The sequence below is a fragment of the Hylobates moloch genome, unplaced genomic scaffold (genome assembly GCF_009828535.3).
Source record: "Hylobates moloch isolate HMO894 unplaced genomic scaffold, HMol_V3 SCAFFOLD_2, whole genome shotgun sequence".
In the NCBI taxonomy this organism is placed as follows: Eukaryota; Metazoa; Chordata; class Mammalia; order Primates; family Hylobatidae; genus Hylobates; species Hylobates moloch.
The window spans coordinates 91,994,274-92,018,370 of record NW_026652277.1 but is presented as its reverse complement, the minus strand read 5'-3'; the positions used below and the strand labels follow the sequence as shown (position 1 = coordinate 92,018,370).

At 39.3% G+C, this 24,097-nt stretch overlaps 1 protein-coding gene across 22 annotated transcripts in view; it reads left to right on the top strand.

Moving 5' to 3' along the window:
- The first annotated feature begins 1,927 nt into the window (after positions 1-1,927).
- Positions 1,928-24,097, top strand: part of RIMS1 (regulating synaptic membrane exocytosis 1) — a 515,539-nt gene continuing 493,369 nt past the window's right edge. For all 22 annotated transcript variants that reach the window (XM_032153372.2, XM_032153417.2, XM_032153391.2 and 19 more), the window contains exon 1: positions 1,928-2,104. In XM_032153372.2, coding sequence (XP_032009263.1) covers positions 1,941-2,104 — 164 coding nt within the window. In that variant the 5' untranslated portion in view covers positions 1,928-1,940. The remainder of the gene's footprint in view (positions 2,105-24,097) is intronic.

The window sequence follows — 24,097 nt, the reverse complement described above, 5'->3', positions numbered from 1 at the left end:
ATAAAAAAGAATGAGATCATGTCCTTTGCAGGGACGTGGTTGGAGCTGGAAGCCATTATTCTCAGCAAACTAACACAAGAACAGAAAATCAAACACCATGTTCCCACTTATAAATGGGAGTTCAACAATGAGAACACCTGGACACAGGGAGAGGAACAACACACACTGGGGCCTGTGGTGGGGCACAGGGAGAGCATCAGGACAAATAACTAATGTATATGGGGCTTAATACCTAGGTGATGGGTTGATAGGTGCAGCAAACCACCATGACACATGTTTACCTATGTAACAAACCTCCACATCCAGCACATGTACTCCAGAACTTTAAATTAAATTAAGTTAAAAAAATAGCCTAGGAGAGAAACATATCAATTCTCTCATCATTATTGCTAAGGAGTCTTGACTAGGAAATTGTTGTTCAATTTAAACCCTTTTCTATATTGATTCTTTTATAATTATATCAAGAAAATTCAGTCTCCAGGTTTCAAAGCTGATAACATTACCTATTTTGAAAGGATTGCCTATTTATTTCTGCCTTTATCAGCAAGAGAAGCTCATCCTTAATGCCTATCATTGGGCTAGGCATTAGCAGAAGCTTCTTAAATACAATAGGATATGGTTGAGTGTTTTTCTTATCTGGGATCAGTGTTTCTTGAGAAGTACCTACAGAGATACTCTGAACTACATGTGAGTGAGTATGATGATAGCGAGCATCATTAGAGGAATTAGAGTAGATAACTCATGTGCAAGCACCAGAGAGCAGTTATGTGATGTGATGGGGCTACCTAGAGTCAAAAACACAAATTAAAGATTTACCGTGTTGTGGGGCATCTTGATACACTGCAGAACAGTCCTAGCGAGGACGGGTCAAGAAAGACACTGCATTGATGATTACAATGTACCCAGAAAATCTAGGCTGTTGGAGGATGTGTGTGTCTGTGTGTGTGTGTGTGTGTGTGTATCAAAAGCATCCAAAAAATCACATTGTCGTGGCTGTGAACACTTAACTAGTAAATAAGAAAGACACGGTGGCAGGGAGGAAAAAGAAAATGTATCTACAGGGTGTTCCATTCTGCTGTTCAGAACATTGTGGTTGCTCAAATAATATTAATGCTCTATGATGAAGATGGTAGCGAGGATGATGATGATTAATGCAATCCATGCAAAATAGGGCTGGGGAGGATGACATAGGCGAGGGACCAGAAGAGAGAGGATGACTCATGGGTGAGGGGTACCTGGGGATAGAGCGAGGTGCTGTGCACGTTGGCGAGTGTGGGGGGAGCGGCCGGGGCACGCGTGGCTCGGACCCGGGGAGTGGGCGGGTGGGTGCCCGTGGGCGGAGCGGCGTCGGGACTGAGTGGCTGGCAGCTATGTCTGCGAGAGCAGCGGCATCACCCTGGATGGAAGCCTCTGAGACTCCGCCTAACTGACACCCAAACTCTCCCTCTCCCTCCCGCAGCCCCAAATTGGAGGCAGCAGAGCCTGGGAGCAGCCTCCACGGCGGCAGCGGCCGCCACAGCCCCAGCCCCAGCCCCAGCCCCGCCCCCGCCCCGCGCCCCGCCGGAGACGCCCGGATCGGCGGAGCCTGGCGCGAGCCCTCGCCCCCTCGCCGCGCCCGCCGCGCCCGCCGCGCCTCCGCCTGCCCGCCCCCGCCGGCCGAGGCTGGGCTTCGGGAGGCGGCCGGGCGGCCCCGAGCTTCGCTAGGGCGACCAAAACAAAGGCAGCATCCGGGGCTGGGTGGATGCAAACAACCATGAAAGACTGGGTTCTCGCTCTCTCCGGCTCTGCTGCTGCTGCCGCCGCCGCCGCCGCTGCTCCTCCTCCTCCTGCCGCCGCCGCGAGGGCTCCGCTGTGAGGGGGAAGCAGGGGCGCAGCTGCTGGGCGTGCATCCGAAAGGTGAGAGCCAGAGAGCGAGCGGAGGGGGCGGGCAGGCCACGAAAATGTCCTCGGCCGTGGGGCCCCGCGGTCCTCGCCCACCCACAGTGCCTCCCCCCATGCAAGAGCTGCCCGACCTGAGCCACCTGACCGAAGAGGAGAGGAACATTATCATGGCAGTGATGGACCGGCAGAAGGAAGAGGAGGAAAAAGAAGAAGCCATGCTCAAGTAAGCCAGCCCCAGCCGCGCCATCCGTGCCTCCGTGCCTCCATCCGTCCATTCACCACTCACTCCCCTAGTCCTCGCGGCTGAGTGTGGGGAAGGGGCGGCCAGGGTGCTGGGTGCGGACGGAGGCACCCGCCTTGGGCCAGGGGCGCGGGGCTTGAGCAGGGAAGAGGTCAGGGGACCGGAGGAGGGACGGGATATGCCACAGATCCAGGAACCCAAAGGCCGGGGGAGGATGGCTTGAGACTGGGGTGCAGAGGAGGGATGGGTGGACGGGGGCCACGCTCGTGGTGGAAAGTGCAGAAGCTGAGAGGTGCTGATCCCACCCAAGTGGAAGGTCCCTGGGCTGGGAACAGGTTAGTGGGCAGGGGATGAGTAGAAACAAGGGGAGGCAGGATGAAGAGGTGCTGAGGACAGCTACTCTTCTCTTCTTGGAGTTGTTTAGCTGGTTGGGGTTACCCCAGTGAAGGGTGCCTATATTTATATAATACAAATGCTTATTTTTAGTGTTCATTTCAGTAATCATTCATCTCACAGATCAAGGTTGGGTCTTTTTTTTGGGCAGTTGCCATCTTTGGTAACCTGCCTCCCCAGCTTCTCTTTAACCTTTTATTCAGAGTCTTCTACACAGCATACCTGTGTGAAGACAGATTCTCTTCTCCATGTGTAATGCCACTGGCAATACAAAGTTTTTAATCATGGGAGAAGCTGGCAGGGACTCTGGCCTGAATAACATAGAGGTTCCTCTTTACTGGTTTCCAAGAGACCTCTGGGGCCTGTTCAGTTCCTGGAGGAAACAGTCCAATAAGGGATTGGGAATTTGCACTCCTCCTCACTTCTTTAGAGCACATCAACCCTTCAAGGGATTTCTGTCTGATGCCCCATTTTCCTGGGGATAGGGAGAAGACGGGGCTACTTGCTGGTGGTGCAGGAGTGTGTGGCACTGTCAGTGCTGCTGCTTGCCTCAGACAAAACTGCTTACAAGGGACTGGCAGAGAGACGGGGCTTTCCTTGCTTAGCATCACCCATAGAGTAGAGCTGAAGGAGGCTTCAACCCTGCCTTTTCTTGGGAAGTCTTCATGTATTCAGAAAAGTTTTCACTCTGAAGCAGGGGAATTTAGGGGCCCTGACTGTGACTGACTCCTTGGTGTCCCCTGCTTAGGCTGGAAGGTGTATCTGGGGCCAGGGGATTGGCATGAAGAGCCAAAGGGAACCTGTTGCATCTGGAGTTAGCTGATAGCAAAAGAGGGGTGGGGAGGGAGCAGGGGTGAAACCCAGACACAGAGCACATTCTGCATGGCCTCTCCCCCACCCCCTAGAAGTGCCTCCTGGAGAGAAGATGCTGCTGAGGAAGATTTCTTCTGCTTCCCCTCAGTGCAGCAGTGCCTTATAGGAGAGGAACGGAGGGAGGCTGCATTCACAGACTGATGGTTCCCCAACCAGGGCAACTGACACTCAGATAGGGGAGGGGGATATTGAGGGAGAGATGTGGCTGTTAGGTCACAGCAAAATAGTAGAAATCCAGTCATTCCTGTCCTTTCATTGTAGATTCAGAAAAGGGCCATTAACTCCGAAGGCCAGAGCTGGCCTGGTTCTATAAAGAGCAGCAGGTTTCTGAATTCCCTGCTCCTTCTCATCCAAAAATCAAATACTTTAAGCCTGCCGGCTTGAGGGAGGCAGAACCCTCGTTAATCTGCTGCCTGTCCCTAGTGGAAGAATGACGTCCCTGGTGCTGCAGGCTTCCCCTCTTCTGAGACTGGAAGTAATGGATGGTGTCTGATAGTGCTGCTGTCTGTCTGTCTGGTTGTCAGTCCGTCTGTCCTCACTGGTTGCAGCCCCTGACTCCTGTCCTGAACACCTTTTCTGCTTGTCAGGATTTACAGGTTTGCTGCTGTTCCTTTTGCTGTTTGCTGCAGACAGCAGGTGGATGGAGGCCTTCAGTAGCTAGTGGAAAATATAGGCTGCTGCTTGCCAGAGTCGGGATAGGAAGGGGAAGGCACAGTGCAAGTAGTGGCCATCACGCCTCTTCATTGGCTGTCTCAAGCATGGTGGAGAGTGAGGGATTTTAAGTGGGAGTGGGTGAGTTTTAGGACAGAATTCCAAACCTGCTAACTGCCAAAGGACAGCAATTATAAGATTGTAGGGGCTTATGTGGGCAAATAAAAATTAGGAGCACGTCTAACTGCTCATGTCTAACACATCTTTTCCACTGCTTTTCCTGTGACTGCTTTCTACTGGCTTGCATATATTGTTCCTTTGTTGCACGGATTCACAAAATATCACAGTATATGATGCTGTTATACAACAGCTCTCTATAATCCTGGACCTCTATATTAACTTCATCGATCAAACTCCTCTGCTAATGTCTTGGCCTTTTGTTCAGTGACAGATTGGTGAGTGTTTTGGAATCCCAGTTTGCTGCCATGTAAGCATGTCACATTGTCTGCAATTAGTGGAAAAGTGCTGTACTTTTTTTTTATAGGGGCCACTTTATGTCTTAAAAACTGGGGATAATGGGAACTATTCAGATGACACATATATATGAGGACGTAATGACACATAGTCATAGATGGTGGCCTTTTTAAAACTTTGTGTTAAAATAGATTGGAAAACAGGATTATTTTAACAGGGCTTTAAAATATTGTTACATCAGAGAAGAGTTTTTGTGGTAATTATTGGTGATCATAATCACACATCTGAGAAATTACTTTCACAAAAGGCCCTACAAAGCTTAAGTTCTGGCAATATGGCAATTAGACTTAAAATTCACTTGCGTTATTGGTGCAGAACTATCTCCTTAAGCTACCTACTGTGCATGCTTTCTCTTTTCACAATGTATAAAAATAGGCACAGAGAGAAAATAGAAAATGATGGATGAATATGTGAAACCAACATTATAAAATATCAATTAAAATGTATCTGTAAGTTTCATCGGCCTTGATTGTAAATTACTAGTTGAATTTGGTTTTGAGCATGTCTTCAAATATGTATAAATGGAAAAAAATCAAGCTACTTTCAAATCAAGATTTTAGAAAAATTTTATTTGAAATTGAAAGTACTTTATCATAAAAAGAACTCGTTTTGTTGGCAAAGTACACTAATTTTAAGTTCCATGGCCATATAACTGGAAATAGTTGGCTCCCACAAATTATGTTTAATGATTGACTTAATTATCTGCAAATTAGAAGTCTTTTCTTAATCTTAATGGTGTTTTGGATGTGAGTGTGTGTGTGTGCATGCATGTGCACACACACGTGTGTTCTGAAGGCTTTCTGAAACCTAACTTTCTCGATGAATACTCCTTCAAGTAACTGTTACTAGACATCATGAGCCAATATATTACATAGGCTGAAAACTGCATTATCTGGGGCCTAAATCAGAGATCTCATTAGATCTAGAATCTTACTCCTTTTTGTAAAAAACAAAAACAAGAACAAACAACAACAACAACAACAAAAACACTTCATAGAGAAAGCAGCTACCGAATAGTAAGAGAAGAGAAAGAATGTAGAGAGTTAAGGCGACGGTTTGAGGATGAGAATTGAGTACCATATTGGAATATAATGTAAATAGCTAACATTTATTGAACATTAACCTCACACTAGCTCTTATTCTAAGTTATTTAATCTAATGCCAAATAGTTAAACTGTGCTCAAGTTTATTGTAAGTATAAATATTTGGATTCTCTCAATAGCCTGTGCAGAAAGTAAACCAAATAATATAATTCTCACATTCTCACACTACACTCAGAGAATTTCAGTAACATCCTAAACTGACTCACATAACATGGTCCAATCAGGATTCAAAATCAGACCTTTTAGTCTAAATCCAAGTATTTTCCCGTACACTACACTGTCTTCCTACCAAGAAGCAGCTTCTATTTCATTTGTATTTTCTTTAAATGAATTTATAGTCTTTTCTCAGTTGCAGAGAAGTGGCTTGGCAAAAAATTAGGCTGATTCAGATCAGCTGCTGTTCACAGCAGAGCCTGGGGCTTCACCTATACTCTTTCATAGAGTGTTGGAAGATAATAAAAAGCATCACAGTATAGTGGAAAGACCATTAACTTTGTATCCAAGTGTTTTTAGGTTCTAGTTCTAGTTCTGCCACTTACTGTGCAAACATGGGCAAGAAAATTAAATTGAGATTGTATGAAGTTTCATTTTTTCCTACAAATCCTTCAGTCCATGGTATGAATTGATTTATAAAGAGTATTGACTTTGGGCTTCTCCTTCTCTTCTTAACAGGTAACCTAGCATTTGCTTTCTAATCATCCATAATACTACTTTTTTCCTGGAAATGAGACAGAAAATAGAATGAGAAGAATTCCTGTAACTTCAGCTTTCCTCCTCCTTTTACTTACTTTACACAAATATAATATTGTGGCCTGAAATATATCCATAAGGTTCATTATGACAGATCCCAGTTACCAACTGGGAAAAGCAGAAAAGTGGAAGGAAAATCTGGGGAACCTTGAGGGGGATGAGGATAGAGTTCCTATATATGCAGGTATCATATTTTCATTAGGGTTTGCAAAGATTTTAATATCCTACACCCCAAAATATGAAAAAGGCATTATTTAAGTAAATAGATTACTAAATTAGAAGGAGAATATGGAAACCAGTGTGGGCTGGATGTGTTACTGCTGACTTGACTAACAGAAGCATAAGGTCTTGGGAATGTTATTTGCTCAACTTTTTAAATGAGGAGAACAATTTGTGTAAACTTGTGCAGTGAGCTTCCTGGAAAGATATCAAATATAAATGCCTAAAATCATATTATTATCCTCCCATACCTGTAATAAGCAGATGGATGAGGTTGCAGTACCATGGCTTATAAGGTCAATTGTATTGCATTTCATTTGTCCTCATGGGCTGTTTTCTACTTTTATACATTTGGTCCTGTGATTTGGGTATTTTAGAGTTGGTCCTGAAGAGTCAAAGTAAATTTGCCCGAGGCACATGGCAGCTAGCATAATGAATCCAGAACCCATGTACACTGACCTCAAACCATTATTGTTCTTTTAAGTCTTTAAAAAAGTGCATTGAGTGCTGGGTATTATGATTTGTTTCCCTCATCTATTGGGAAGGAAACTAACATTTATTGTGTACCATCTATGTGTTATGCATTTGAATGGATGCTTTATAAATTTTACTCATCCAGGCTCACCTCTTGAAGAGAATTCTAGCCTGTGAGTATTTATTAGTTTTCCAATGTTAGTGAAATTCCCAGAACTAGCTTGGTACCTTCCTGGCCCTTTGCTCATGACATTTGATTCTGGAGTCCAGAGAAGAAAACTTAAAGGGGTGAGAGAGGAGCTTCATGTGGCTAGTAACATGTTCCACCCTTTTCTGAGGGTGGGCTCTTCAGAACTGTCTGGCTTCCCCAGTTCTGGCCCCAGGTGACTCTCTAACCCCATTTGTACCTGGAGTTTTCCTTATCTGCTTGCTGTTTTGCCCACAGGGTTCCCTAATACCATAGAATTTTCCCACCATTCCACCTAACCATGAATTATCTTTGTTTGCCACTATTGTTCTGAATTTTATTTATTAAATAGGCTATTTCTAACAAAGTGTCATATGATATTTAATTCAACAAGACCATTGTTTCGGGTATTAGAATTAGGTCAGGCATTAGGCTGTTGGGGTAGAATAAAGGCGAATCCTCTGCTTACAGCCCAATGTTGGCTGAGTTCCTATCATTTTAAATCTGCCATAGTCAGAAAAAGAGGTGAGTGTTGGATAGTTGGATAGAACACTGGACTAGATTCTAGTCTTAACATTATGACTTTTTATAGGTGTGAACATTGTCAAGATAATCCATCCAAGCATCAGATTTTATATGTAAAGTAGAATTTATAATGGCAGTCCTTCTAATCTGTGAAGCTTATCATTTTAAAATGATAGTGGAGGCATCGTATCCTCCAAAATGCTGTTTCCAAGAAAGGTGCCATCATTATGCTTATTCGTTAAAACTGTAGCAGAATACCAAGATTATATTTTCCAGTAGTCTTTGAAGGTGCTAGGGGGCTTGGGAAGATGAGCTGTTGGAGAAGAGCCATCTATCCTTTCATGCTAGCATTGCAGTGTTGCCAGGGTTGCAGCTCCCAGCGTGAGAATTTGACAAGGAGTTAAAAGGTAAAATGAGTTCAGGGCTTGGTCTGAGACTATATTTACCTTCTTTCTTTTCCCCTCTCATTAAATAGCTTGTACATGTTTTTAGCACAAAAAGCAATGTGGGCAAAGTGATAAAGTTTGAAAGATCTAAAATGCAATCCTAATTCAAAAATCAGAAGAGAAATTAGCTTGGGGTAATTTCCTCATCTTTTACAGAAAATAATTTCGAGAAATACAATAACAATTTTAGTGTCACTGGGTTTAATAAATTCTTCATTTTCAGAATTAGCTGAATAAGGGGTCATGTATATTTGTCAGGTAGTTTTCTTTCTCGTCAGTTTACCATTGAGGGATGTAATAAATTGCATATGTTTAAGAACTTTTTAAGATTCTTTATTGGATGCCTTAGGTTTTCTGTATTTATAGTCTCACATTCTTACATCGAGTTCATATACACTTATTTCGACTAGGTTACTTTTGTGTGGACAGCAAGAGGGGGATATTCTGCAGAATTGATTTTAGATGTTTCTGCTTCTGTTGCAATGTTGTGAAAACTTCCTGTTCATACGAATGCTTACTTAAAGGCAAAATAGAGCTGTTTAAAAGGAAGGTGACTGTACATGTTGATTTTCCTTTATCTGTTTATACCAATTTCCTGCTATTATTATGTATGGTAACCCCTTCTCTCAATTTTGAGTTTCAGCCCGGATGACAAATTATATTGTCTTCCTCTTTTTAAATCTTGCTTTCTCCTCCCCAAATTCTTCATTTATAACTTCAGAAAATCAAGTAATTAACAGTCTTAAAATATATCTCATCGATAAATAATGCAAGCAAGTGGTAAATATAAAATCTTAATCATTTTTTGGTAAATGGGGAACACTTTTTCTCAGAATGAGGTATTATCAGCCGGGCGTGGTGGCTCACTCCCATAATCCCAACACTTTGGGAGGCCAAAGCAGGTAGATCACTTGAGCTCAGGAGTTCGAGACCAGCCTGGCCAACATGGTAAAACCCTGTCTCTACTAAAAATACAAAAAATTAGCCTGGTATGGTGGAGTGCACGTGTAATCCCAGGTACTCAGGAGGCTGAAGCAGATGAATCACTTGAAACCAGGAGGCAGAGGCTGCAATGAGCTGAGATTCTGCCACTGCAGTCCAGCCTGGGCAACAGAGTGAGACTCTGTCTAAAAAAAAAAAAGGAAATAAGGTATTCTCTTTTATGGAATCTCAGCAGAATGATACTTTTTATGGCAAAGCTGAATTTAAAATTTCAAAACATTTTTCAAATAATAGTAGTTATGAATTGCGACTTCATACAGGACTGTCTTTATGAGAATTCTCCTTTGAGCCTTGCAAAGAGCAGCCTGTAGTTTACCGAAGACATCTTTAATGTGCGAGAATTTATTTAAATAGATTTTGGGATGTAATATTTTGATATTCCTCTGAGTTTAGATGGCAAAATGAGGTAATGTTGCAGAAAGTAATTTCATGTTATTTGTAATATTTTGATAATTCCTCTGATGTTTAGATAGTAAAATAAGGTAATGTTATAGAAAGTAATTTCATGCAATTTGTAAGTAATCGGTGCACTTAATTATAATATTAGCTATTTTAAAGAAGCATAATGAATGAAAGGTATTTTACGTAATATAGAAAATAATACTATGCTAATGACTTATACGTTGTTTAGTATTTGTTTGTATTACCCATCATTATGCCAGGTAATTTAATTATCATCTGGAAGATGCTAGTATATTTACATAGAGAAGGTATGTAAATTGAAAACCAATTAAGATATCTGTACTGTCATATAAAAGTCTTACACTACTTAGCTTCTTTTAATGGACTCTCATGCATAATATACACACTCACAAGTAGAAACTAATGTAGTAATCTTGATGGAGTTTTCTTGCTGTATTTGCTAGACTTTACATCGTCTATTTGATTAGTTCACAACTTACATACCTACATATGGCTTTCTGTACTTAAAGCAGTATTGCTTAATATTTGAAGACTATTCTTAATCTCAAGAATATATTTCAAAGTTGTAAGTTATTGGTGCACAAGCATTGTGTGCCATATTATTGTTTTTGTTGTTTAAACACAGCTTTTAACCAATGTAACAAGAAACTCTTTGAGGCCGGGTGCGGTGGCTCACGCCTGTAATCCCAGCACTTTGGGAGCCTGAGGAGGGCGGATCACCTGAGGTCAGGAGTTTGAGACCAGACTGGCCAACATGGCGAAACCCCGTCTCTACTAAAAATAAAAAAAAATTAGCCGGCATGGTGATGCATGCCTGTAATCCCAGCTACTTGGGAGGCTGAGGCAGGAGAATTTCTTGAACCCAGGAGGCGGAGGTTGCAGTAAGCTGAGATTGCACCTCTGCACTCCAGCCTGGGCGATAGAGTGAGACTCCGTCTCAAAAAAAAAAAAAAAAAAAAAAAAAAAAATAGAAAGAAAGAAACTCTTTGATACGATGTCTAGCTGTTTTGTTTTCAATTTATTCTGGAAAAAATAGGCAGATTGTATATGAAGTACCTAGGGCATGTAAAAATCAGTGTATTGGGTTTCTTTAACTCTGTAGTAGTATATATCCACATTTAGAGGTTCTATCAAGGTCAGAAAGATTACTTAGTGTATTGGTAGAAAGAGATGAAAACAAAAGTAAAGTAACCAAATGGCTTTTCCTTTTATATTTCACACAGCTTAGCAGATTTATCTTCCTCGGCTATCTCTGTATTGCAATATATTGGAGCTTAAGCCTTCTTTCCTAACCCCTTTGTTTCTGGGAAAAAATGAAGACATTTTACATCCTAGTATCTGAAATAAAGGGATATTGAAATGAACAGTCTCATTTATTTTAGATATTGAAATTTTGGTAAGATCCAAAATCCTAAAGAGATTCTACTTTTATATTATTCATGATCGTGACAGTTTTCATAAAAATGTAATTTTGAAAAATAAAATACAGTAAAATCTTCTTATATTGAGAATGGATATTTCAATTTACAGCTGTCTACGTACCCTAGGTCAAATCTAATATAGAGCAACCTGGAGTAAAAACTTGATGCTAGTCTGAAAAAGATATTATGGTCTAAGTATCATGCCAGACACAAGCATTAGAAAGAGATTTTATGGTATTTAGAGCTCCGAAAGCCTAAGCTTTAACAGTTGCTATTGGGTACAACTATGATGGATAGTCAGTCCAGGGGCTATCTAGTCCCTGAGTTCCATAAATGCAGCATAGTTAAAGGCTGTACGAGGTCCACATGCAATAGAAGAGAAATAAGCATGGTACCAGGCCACAAGAAGCAGATACTTTTGCTAGTAAGGTTGTGCAAATTTAAAAAAATATGATATATGCACTTTGGGAAAAGACTAAATGCTCAAGAACACAAAATACTGCAAATTGAGTGGTGGTTATGATGAGAGGTGAAGAACCTTTTGAAGCTCTGTCTTGCCCTTGCTTCTATAATTCCATATCCTTTTGATTTGCCTTCAATGTTTCTAAATGCTTCTGTTTTATCTTCTCTCGAATCTCAAATGTGTTGGCATCCTCATGGGGTCCTCTTCTCCATATTCTCCCATTTTATATGCAGTTCCTTGTGAATCTCCGGCAATGGCTCCAACCATATATATGTCAATGATCCCTAGATCTGTATTACTGCATTAGAATTTTCTACTACATTCTGGATTCATGTCCTTAACCACCTGATAAATTTCTCTACCTGAGTGTCCTGTAGGCACTTCAACTTTATCGTGTCCTGTTATAAATTTCTTGACTTTCTGCCTAAATGCAGTGTCTCTGTATTTCTTGTCTGTGTGGGTAGCATCACCACTGCAACTCCTCATTTCACCCATCATCAAATCCTACAGATTTAATCTTTTGGAATCTTTTAAATGTCTGTCTTATTTTCCAATCCCATTGTCATTACCTTAATATGGGCTCTCTTCAGTACTTATCTGGATGCCTGAAGGAACCTCCTGATTCATTTTTCTGCCACTAATCAAAATTCCTCCTATCTGATCTGATCTCCACATTGCTGCCAGAGGAATCTTTATAAAATTCGTCTGATCATGTCTCCGCGTAAAACCCGCTTTCTTTCTTTTTTTTTTTTTATTTGAAGCAGATTTTAATACCTTAAAATGTTTTACAGTTAAGTATAATTTGGTAGTAGTAAGACTGCCAATATTTGGTCTTTATTTATTTATTTATTATTTTTTTATTATTATACTTTAGGTTTTAGGGTACATGTGCACAATGTGCAGGTTTGTTACATATGTATCCATGTGCCATGTTGTTTTGCTGCACCCATTTGACCCAGCCATCCCATTACTGGGTATATACCCAAAGGACTATAAATCATGCTGCTATAAAGACACATGCACACGTATGTTTATTGCAGCACTATTCACAATAGCAAAGACTTGGAACCAACCCAAATGTCCAACAACAATAGACTGGATGAAGAAAATGTGGCACATATACACCATGGAATACTATGCAGCCATAAAAAATGATGAGTTCATGTCCTTTGTAGGGACATGGATGAAACTGGAAAACATCATTCTCAGTAAACTATCGCAAGGACAAAAAACCAAAACCCGCTTGCTTTCAGAGTAAAGTTTAAACTTTGTAATCTGGATCCTACTTGCTGTTTCTGTTCTCTGGTCCGTGAATACATTCCTGCCATAATCTTGCTGAACTAGTTTTCAAGGGTAATGGCTATTTCACAACATGGTAACCCAACTCATACTTTTCTCTCCATCAGAAATATCCTTTTAAATCTGACTGAATTTTACCTAGCCTTTTAAATTAGCTCAAGTGACACCTTATCTGGCATATCTTCCCAGACTTCTCAAATAGATTTTGGTATTCATCTTAACCTCTTTTGATTGTTTTATTTGATTTTTCTATAACCTCTTTCTCTTAACAGTCTCCTCTCAGTACAGCATAAATTCTGGAAAGGAGGATCATTCTTATTTGAATCCCTCATATAAGCATATTGCCTGGCATAGAATAGGTGCCCATTTTTTAAAACTGTATATGGATGAATGAATGAATGAATGAATGAATTAGATTCAGGAAATGTGGACTGGAGGAGTCACCCAGGGCTGCTAAGGGTATAAGTAGGAGGATAGAGTGGGACGGTTATTCTAACCACGGGAATTCAGTCAGCAAATTTTGAAAACAAGCAGTGAGTTGACTGCTTTTAGTTATCGAGAGAACCAGGTTGACCAGAACTTATGAGGAAAATATATTGGATACTAGACATTATAAGGTAAAATTAATGTATAATTTTTGATGGCCTGTTGTATCTTGATTTATCATTCTTAGGTTTTTGAAAGACAGCATTCTTAAAGTATTTGAATATAAGTGAGGATTTAAATAATATATTTTAAAAAGTAATCTTCTGGTCAGATATGCTTAATGGAAACATTTTCTTTGAAATAAAACATCACTAACTTCCATGACAGTTTATAGCATAGTACTGTTAGTTTTCTGATTTGATATTTAGAATTAGATCAGTAGTGTATTGCCAGAAAGCATTCTACTGATTATATTTTTTAATAAAAAAGGATACCTCAGTTAAGTCATCTTCTAGACTTAAAATCCTTGAAGGAAGGTATCGTATATTAATCATCTTTTCATTTTCATTGCCCAATTCTGTAACCCATACATAATAGGCCTTCAGCAAGTGCTGTTGAACTAAATCATATAGCCTGTGTGCCCAGGACACAACAGCACTGACTTTTGCATTTCAGAATTAGGCTGAGTTGAGGTGTGAGTGGGAACTCACTGACTATGTCATCCATAAATTCTCAGCTCACCTGCAAATACCTGTACCTAAAGCAGCATCACTAATACATGTCAGATGCCTCAGAACCTTTCTGAACATAGTGCTCCAGGCCATCAACTGATAAGAGTTGGCAGGAAAGATGGCAATAAACATTCTAGCCACTGAGGATTTATTTTTACTCTAAGAAGAGAAAACTGAGGCCAGAGACTCAGGATTTCATTTTTCATTAGTGAGAGAGCTAGGGATAAGACTCCAGGTCTTCTGTGTCCTAGTACAGTGGTTTTTTTCCACCGCCACCCTTTTTACACTTGGTTCCATTTTAACTACCAACACATTCAAACATTTAATTTTTTTCATTTCTGTTTTTATTTGCTTTCTCTTTGAGATATTATTTTGTTATAGAAAACTCCATGAGAACTTATAATTACTTTGTTCATTTTAAATTTGGTTTTATTAAGTAAATAATATATAAGTAAATTATTGCCAGATTATATAAGTACATTATTGCCAGGGACTAAGAAATATTTTATTTAAAGATTCCCTTTGGAATCATATTTGTTGAAATTTTATTTAAGCTGTGTCAACATTTCTTAATTGTGATAATTTTATTTTTAATTTTAAATTTTTCCCTGAAAGGTACATTTTTACTAGCAGTAATTTATTTATGATTCCAAATAACTTTTCCTATTGTGCTTTTGAATTATGTATATATTAAAATAACATTTTGGCTTTTTTACTCTTAAAAGCCACTTGATTTTTGCTCACAAAGAAGAAGAGCTTTCTTTGGTTCCTCTTCACTTGGAGGTTTGACTTCAATTAGACTGTGGGTCAGTAATTCAAGGAAAGTTGGTGGGATGAGGCATGAATGACTACTCACATATATATCTAAGAACTTGTATTTGTATACACACACACACACACACACACACACACACACATATATGTATACTCTCATCTCACCTGTGCCTCCATACATATAATCTCTCATACCCACATCCCCGAAGACTTGAAACATTCTTCTATAAAATCTTAAGGAAGTTAATTCTATCTAATTTACCAGAATTTGTATATTTGTATGATCTAGACATGACTTGCATTACCTTTTGCACCCACAGCCCTTTCTATGGATTTTATGCCAGTGGCTATTCTGGAAGAAGCAGCCCTACATCCATATGATCCCACCATGGCTATAGCTAACTGGACTAATGGTGGACAGTTGGCCCAAGGCCAGGTGATTTATTGACTGGCCAAATACTAATGAGAGTGTCTTTCAAATTTTTAAATAGAAAATCATCAGAGGGCCAAAGAAAATGAATGATCCACATTCATTTGTTCTTGAAGCAAAAATGGATTGAGCACTATTCATGATATGCTAGGTGTGGTACTAGAATTAATAGCCTTTTGTAGAAGGAAGTAAATTTTCTTGAATAATCACCCATGTAAAATTAAAATCTATGATAAAGGCAGCACAGAACATTGTATAATATTTTGATAAAATAATACTTATCAGGAGTTTTGACTAAGATCAAGTTATCCAGGTGTGCTTCCCGTGGAAATGACAGTAAGGACTGAGCTAAGATCTGAGAATGAACAGAAGTTAAGCAGGCAAATAGGGGTGAAGTACCCTCTAGAAGAAAAGAATGAGAGCCACTGATGGAAGGGGGAGTGGTGAGCCTGAAGCACTGGAAGGATGCCAATCTTGTGGAAGAGGAAAAAGTCTGCAAAAGGCAGGAGTGTGGTTTGAGAAGAATTTGGAGAGGTAGGCAGAAACTGGACATGGTAGGGCCCACCAGGTCATGTTACAGAGTTTTTTCTTTAAGAGCCAAAGGGTTTTGAAGAGAGATATGATATAATCTTATTAGTATTTTTAAAAGATCATTCTGGCTGAAGTATCAAGAGCAGATTAGATGAAGTCCTGGGGCATGTATGTGTAGACACCAGCTGGGAGGCTACTGTAGAAATCCAGGTGGCAGATGTTAGAAGCAGAAACTTTGGTGGTGATGGCAAAATGTTAAAATTTGAGAGAGATTTGGGAAGCAAAAGCCACAACTGTTGTTATTGTTGTTTTAATTGATTGAATATGGGTTGATGTCAGACTTCTGCCACCAAGTTTTGGGAGTATCTGGAGTGATGGAAGAGAGATCCCAAATTTAGTCCTGGTTATTTGGCTCTGTGTAACTTTGAGAAATCCAAGAGAGATATTAAGTAGGTTAAAGGTTAGGAACTCAGAAGAGAGTATGGGTTAGAAACGTGAATTTATGAGTCATGTGTACACAGATGGCCATGAAGCTATGGGTGAGGCTGAGTGATTAAATTGAGACAATAAGAAAGCCTAGGAGTAAGCTTTAATGAAGTTTCACTTTTAAAAATTGATAGAGGACAATAGCCCTGCAAAAGCATTAAAGAAGAAATGGCCAGAGATATAGGATAAAAACCAGGAGAGCCTTGTTTCACCAAATCAAAGGGAAGAGAGTATTTTGAGGAGGCTAAGGCACACTGACAATGATAGCTAAAATTAGATGAACAAATAAAGAAGACTGGAATCACCTAATGTTGATAAAGATAATGAGCAACTAAAAGTCTCATATATTGATTGTGGGCATGATAGAGCCACTTTAGAAAACTCTAACAGTTTCTTAAAGAGTTTAGCTTGCATCTATACTATGACATAGGAATTCCATTCCTAGATATTTATATAAGAAAAATGAGAACATACACTCACAAAAAGACTTATTTAAGAATCTTCATAGCAACCTTATTGTTAATGACCCTAAAATTGAAATAGTTCAGATGTCCATCAGTAGAATGAATTTAAAAGCTGTGAAATACTCACACAATGAAAAATTTACTATTCCACAATAAACAGGAATAAAACATTGATACATAAACAACACGGATGAATCTCAAAAACATTATGGTAGATGGGAAAAGCCAGACACAAATCAGGCAGACTGCATGATTGATTCCATTCATATGAAGCTCCAGAATAGGGAAAGCTAATCTATGGTGGTGGATATCAGATTGGTAGGCTCCTCTATGGTGGCAAGGGTGAAGGACTGGCAGGAAAGGGGCAGGAGATGACTTTCTGGAGGGATGTAAATATCTTAAATATTGATAGAGGTATGTATTATACATATGTATGCATTTGTCAAAACTGACCAAACCGTTTACTTACTACGTGTGCATTTCACTGTATTTAAATTTTACCTGAATCAATTCTTTTTTAAAAGGAATTCTACAGAGACATCAAATAGGATGAGAACTAAGAAAGAGCTATTTATTCGGTAACAAGGAGATCACTGGTAACTTCAGGAAAAGCTTTTTCTATAAATTTATGGGGCCAGAGCTAGATTGGAATGGGTAGAATGGGAGAAAGATGAATAAAAACATATTATTTGTAAATCTTTCAAGGAGCTTGGCTAAGAAGGGGAAAGAAGCATGAGAAGATAGCTAGAGGAGAATGAGGAGTTCAATTTGGGTTTCTTTAAGATAGAATTTAAATGGATAAAGTTAAGAATGTTTAGAAATAAAAGAAGGAGAGAATACAGTGGAGGAGGTGGTTTGAATAAAAGAGAGAGTGTATTTTGTGACTGGAAAGAAAAGATGAGGGACCTTCTGTCTGTTTCTATTTTTTTCTGTAAGTAGGAGTTGGCTCATCTTTTGAGAGTGAGGGGAGTTTGAGATTTGAGGATAAAGAAAAAAGGCGAAATAGTTGAGTTGGGGAGCAAGAGTGTGGGTTTATCAGCAAGACAATTGATTACTGATCTACAGATGAAGCCGTGCTGGGTCATGTACAAGATGAGTCAACAGAAAGGGAGAGACTGACAAAAGCATGCAGATAAGAGAGGCTTTTTGGCCCATGAGACACAAAGAGAAGAGTCTTTGATTTGACCTCTCAAGCTGAATCATTGTGAAGCCTGGGTCAACAGTTTCCTATGTATGTGATCTTTCTTTTTCTCTTCAACTGTTGTTTTAAGTTCTGGAGCACATGTGCAGGATGTGCAGATTTGTTGTAGGTAATTGGTGGTTTACTGCACTCAGATCAACCCACCTCCTAGATATTAAGCTCAGCATACTTTAGCTATTCTTCCTGATGCTCTCCCTCCCCTGCCCCTCTGACAGGCTCCAGTGTGTATTGTTTCTCTCCATGTGTCCATGTGTTCTCATTGTTCAGCTCCCACTTATAAGTGAAAACGTGGTATTCGGTTTTCTGTTCCTATGTTAGTTTGCTGAGGATAATGGCTTCCAGCTCCATCCATGTCCCTGCAAAGGACAGGATTTCATTCCTTTTTATGACTGCATAGTATTCTGTGGCATGTATGTTTCACACTTTCTTTATCCAGTCTATCACTGGTGGCCATTTGGGTTAATTCCATGTCTTTGCTATTGTGAATAGTGAAGCAGTGAACACACATGTGCATGTGTCTTTATAATATGATGATTTATATTCCTTTGGGCATATACCCAGTGATGGGATTGCTGGGTCAAATGCTATTTCTGAGTCTATATCTTTGAGGAATTGCCACACTGTCTTCCACAATGGTTGAACTAATTTACATTCCTACCAACAGTGTAGAAGCATTCCTTTTTCTCCGCAACCCCACCAGCATCTGTTGTTTCTTCACTTTTCAATAATCGCCATTCTGACTGGCGTGAGGTGGTGTCTCATTGTGGTTTTGATTTGTGTTTCTCTAATGATTGGCAATGTTGAGCTTTTTTATCATATGTTGATTGGTCGCATGAATGTCTTCTTTAAAAGTGTCTGTTCATGTCCTTTGCCCACTTTTTAATGAAGTTGTGTAAAACTCAAAACTATAAAAACCCTAGAAGAAAATCTAGGCAATACCATTCAGGATACAGGCATAGGCAAAGATTTCATGACCAAAACGTCAAAAGCAATTGCAAGAAAAGCAAAAATTGACAAGTGGGATCTAATTAAACTAAAGAGCTTCTGCATAGCAAAAGAAACTATGATCAGAGTGAACAGACAGCCTACAGAATGGGAGGAAATTTTTGCAATCTATCAATCTGACAAAGGTCTAATATCCAGAGTCTACAAGGAATGTAAACAAATTTACAGGAAAAAAACAATCCCTATGTAATCTTAAACTGACTTCGTTTGAGTAGGTTTCTGTTTCTCCCAACCAAAAGAGCCCTGATAAGGATTAGTAGTGTGTGTGTGTGTGTGTGTGTGTGTGTGTGTGTGTGTTTTCCCTACTCGGAATTTGACTAAGTCTGCATTCATATTAAGTCTGCACTAGAAATAGACTAAGTTTTGAGTTTCCATGTTGAGACAAAAAAAAAGGATATTTCCATTTCAAACATTAATGCGTCTGTTTTTATACCTGTATGTATATATGCATGTACATATACACAAATGCATATGCAATCTCCATAAATTGGCATTCTGCCAACAAGATAAATTATCCTTCCTTTTTCTCACATGTATCTTTCATCTAGTCAGTTTATGTTTTTGTCCATTCATCTAGGATGACCTTGTTTCTTTTAACTTGAAAGGTTTGGAGGATACAGAATAAAGAATGGCATTATTTCCTTCAGATCTTTTACCATGAGGGACAGTCTGATACCCACAATGTGATAGGGAAAGCTCTGACCACACTAGTTTGACTTGTTTCTCATTTCATGGTTGCAGAGTAATTTGGATTTGTTTTAGGCCAGAGCCCTCAGAAGCAGACTCTGAGATGGAGATTATTGTGCAAGACGCTTATTAGGGAGTTCTTTCAGGATCAACACCTGTGTGGGAAGGGAAGTCAACAGATTGGAAAGTAGGAGAAAGTGTGCTATAATCCAAATACAGTAAGGCCTCAATGAGTCCCTTGGGAGTTCTGAGACTAGCTGGAATATCTTGCTTTGACCGGTCACTGGATTCAGGCTGCCTGGGGAAGAGGATCTAGCCTTAGGAGAGGTGGCTGGCTTCAGCAGAGGGCAATTTCAAAGGGAAGTCTGACAGCTAATAGCATCCTGACATCTGGAGGAGTAAGACCCCAGCCTTGCAACAGACATCTGGGCTTAGTGCAGCATCCACTCACTGATTTTAGCTGAAAATTGAAATAGCAAGTTTGAGAAAGCTAATATTTCTTAACTACCTAAATATTAAAGGAGTTCACAGGTTAAATATCAAGTCAACTAATAGGATGATGAGAAACCTAAGATTTATTGACAAAATGGAATATATAAGTCAACTGGCAAGACTGTCCAGATTGTGGGCCTCTTTTGGGCATTTACAACATCATCCAAATCTTAAATTACAAGTCTATCTATAGAACACTTGCAAATGCCTGTGAGGCAATGAATAAGAGTTGTGGAGGGTAGTGACTTCACTGAGGACATTTGATTTGAAAGGTTTGCTTTCATGAAATCTTTAGCTCTATAAGATTTCATTTCACTAATTTTTTGTAAATAAGACAATATAGCAGGAATCTTATACAATATTGAAGATAGGCAATAATGGGATTTTACTTCAGTGACCTAAGTTATAGGGCAACTATGGCATATGGTCTTTGGAAAATTCCCTCCTCCCATTTAAGCCATTGTTCCAAAAACAGTCCTTACCTCTTCCTTTGGTGTGGGTGCCTTCTGTTAGCACTAAACTCTGAGGACTTTTTTCTTTTATATGGGAAAATGGAGCAGTACATTTTAGAAGATCTATTCCATAATTTAGTCCAAATATCTCCACTAAATTAGCAGTGTGTTTTTGTTAGAAAAATTAACACAAACAACTTTCAGATCTTAGTGACCTAGCATGATGCAACTTTCTCACTAGCATAGTTCAATGTGGATCAAGTGGCCCTCTTCTATCTTGAAGCAGTGATCCCTGAAACACATGGCCACAGTTGGGGAAGAGAGGGAAAGAGCAGGTAGAATTAACATACATTATTATTGCCATTGGCCAGGACCAGGCAACTGCAGGAGATGATAGGAAATGTAGGAGAGCACATGAGATATTTGCTGAGCACTAATTTCAGAAATTTAAGTTAGAATAATTTAATAAATTAATATTTTATTAATTAAGCTACCTGTTTCCAAAAATGGACCTAGTTTACTTTCCTTGATTTAAAAAAAATTAACTTGTTGAAGACAGAAAAAAACTGGGATGCCTGGGATTTGAGTGAGAAGAGCATTAGCAGCCAGATCAGTGGTTTCCACACTGTGTCTGGTGCAGTTATCCCAGAGTGTTGGGGAATAATGTTGACTGGACAAGAAGGCAACAGGGCAGGCTCCAGGTGTCTTGGCTCTACACACTACTGCTTGATTCCCAGCTCTCTGTCTTTATCTGTTTTGTATTTTGTGGGGAAAATGAGTTCTGCTGCAAAAAGAAATATCTGATAACTACTAATCTACTCTATCACCCTCCTTTTAAAGCTATGGAGTTTTACACAACCATGTAACCAATATTTTGGGGCTATAGGGACAAAGTCCCTGTCCTCCTTATGCCTGTACTCCAGTGTGTCCCAGAAAGCTCTAGTGATTTCCCAACATCAGAATAAGATCTAGAACCCATTTTTCTAACTTTCAGTCTGGCCTGAAGTGACAGTGAGATTGTCAACTGAGAATATTCTGAAAATGTCGGCATGGAAATGACTATCTAGGGAGTATCTCAAACAATGGCTTCTATCTTGGAGAGTGGACACAAACCTCCTAACAGTTATTTTAAGTCTAATATGTGGGCCTTGTTTGGACTTCACTTCTTTCTCACTTATAACATTTAGTGTTGAGCAAATTCTCCTCTCTGAGTACAGTATGTTTGTTTTACAGCACAGTGTCATAATCAACAAATAACATTATACCAACAGCAAAAAGTGCTCATATGTGCACTCCTTGTTATTCTTACTCTGACTCTGTGCAGTTGGTGTGAGAGTTATGGATACTATCCCTACTTTACAGAAAAGAAAACAGAGAAAAAATAATTTAAATGAAGGTTACACAGCACAAGTAGTAAATGTTCCACAGAACTGGGAAACAAAGTGAACTATTATTACAACTGGATACTAAAATGCAGGTAATAAATGAGAATTTCTCTAATGTAAACTCTTACCAATAGTAGTAGTAATAATTATTATGCGATACATGGAGGGGAGTGCCTGAGTGTGTGGATTTCTGAATCAATGAGGCCTGAGTTCAAATCCTGAGATCCACCACTTTTACTATATGATCCTGATAGGTCATTTAAACCCATCCCAATTGTCTTATTTGTGAAATGGGGATGGGTGGGAGGAGCAAATAGGATAACAATAGTAATATATTAAGAATACACTTAGCACAGCTTCTCACACATGGGCAATATTAACAACTTTTGGCTATAATAATGATTATTTTATAACTGTGAATTCAAATAGTACTACACACTCAGTATTCACATCTCTTTGAGTGTAAAGACAGGTGCATCTACACTGTGTGAGTACTGTTTCAGCTCAGACGTATAGTACTTGCTATGTTGACGCTGTATAAAGGAATTTTGAATCACAATTGGAGCTTTGGTTCTTACATTGTGCTAAGCCAGAAGACTTTTATTCATTATAGTGATTTTAGCACAATGCAGTTACCTGAGCTTTGGGAATACACAGAAGTTGGGTGCTTTCTTTTGAACTAGGGTAGTAAACCTTCTTTTAGCAGCACTTTGGAATAGATTTACCCTGCATTATGCTTACAGATTTAATTCTTCACATTTGTTGTTTTACTAAGGAAGCATTTTGGCTTACCCCTTCAGTTTATAATCTCATATGAATGCATGGGGATTTATATACATTATTCATATGGTCTGTCTTCAGTGGAAAAAAATACCCTATCTTGAGTTTTTAGCATGGAGGAATACCTCCAGCTAGGAAAACTCACTGTATAAGAATACCTTCCTTAAACAATTAACAGACTTTTCACCCTTAATCAATGGCATTCCTGAGTAAATATTTAAAATAAATGCTGTAAAAATATTAAAAATGCTCTTTAAAGTGTGGCTTGAACGTAGGTCTAATGTGGACTTACAGCACAGAACAGCTGACATAATGCTGACATTTCACACAAAATTAGAAGTGATAGAAAGTTAAAAAATTTTCTAATATTTTAAAAATACAGACATTACAGCTCTACACCTTTGCTGAGATCAAAGGTGTAATAAAAATACTCAAAAAATAATCCAATGTGTAGTAAAAGTTTCTAACTATCAATACCAAGTTCTAGCTCACAGCGTGTATACATACTTCCATAATACCACTTACGTGTCAAATTATCTACGTTTAACTCATGAGAAAATCAAGTGCATGGAACAAAGACCTGTGTTTTGTTGGTGAAACTCTATTAAGTTGGATATATTTTCCATAGCGTTTAATGAAAATTTTCTAAAAGATAAAATCCTTCCAGAATTTTATTTATACTTAAGCTGGAAATGACTTAAAAAGGATTTGTGTAACCCTGAGAATTAGTCCTTAATTGTATTTCCTTCAAATTTGAAAGTAAGAGGCTTTTGCCTTTATTATAGCAGGCATTGCTAAACCTTTCACACCACGTGGCATGAAAAGTGGGCAGTGTGTTTCTATTTACCGTTTTGGACTCTTGGTTCAAGACCAAGCCTGGTCCTGGGCCCCTGCCTCTACCCTGACCCCAAAGAGGCAACTCCTTGGCTTTTAGTTTCTGTTTTTATTTCTTTAGGGAAGAATTGATGGCTAACTTGGGAGAAATTGTCACTTTATCTTCTTTTTTCCTTTCTTTGCTCTCTTCTTCTTCCCATTACAGGAGACAGAAATAAGAGATCCCCAGTGGGGAATTTTCCCAGAAGAGAGAAATGAGGCATCCGTTGGTCTATAATGCCAGTCATTTCCAGAGAGGAGTGATTTTTCTTGTTTGGCCCTTAGAGCTCTCTCCTGCTGGATGAACCCAGCCCTTTGTGCCATCTGCCTCAGGGATACTGGGAGGGAGACCTGGAGAGGAGTGGTACAGATAGGAGGTGGACACTGCTTCATATGAGCCTCCTCTACATGACTGCTCCTTCTTAGAGAGCCTTCCTGTCAGGGTGCAGTCAACTTCTGTAACTTTAAATGGGTGGCTGCATATAAGTATCTAAT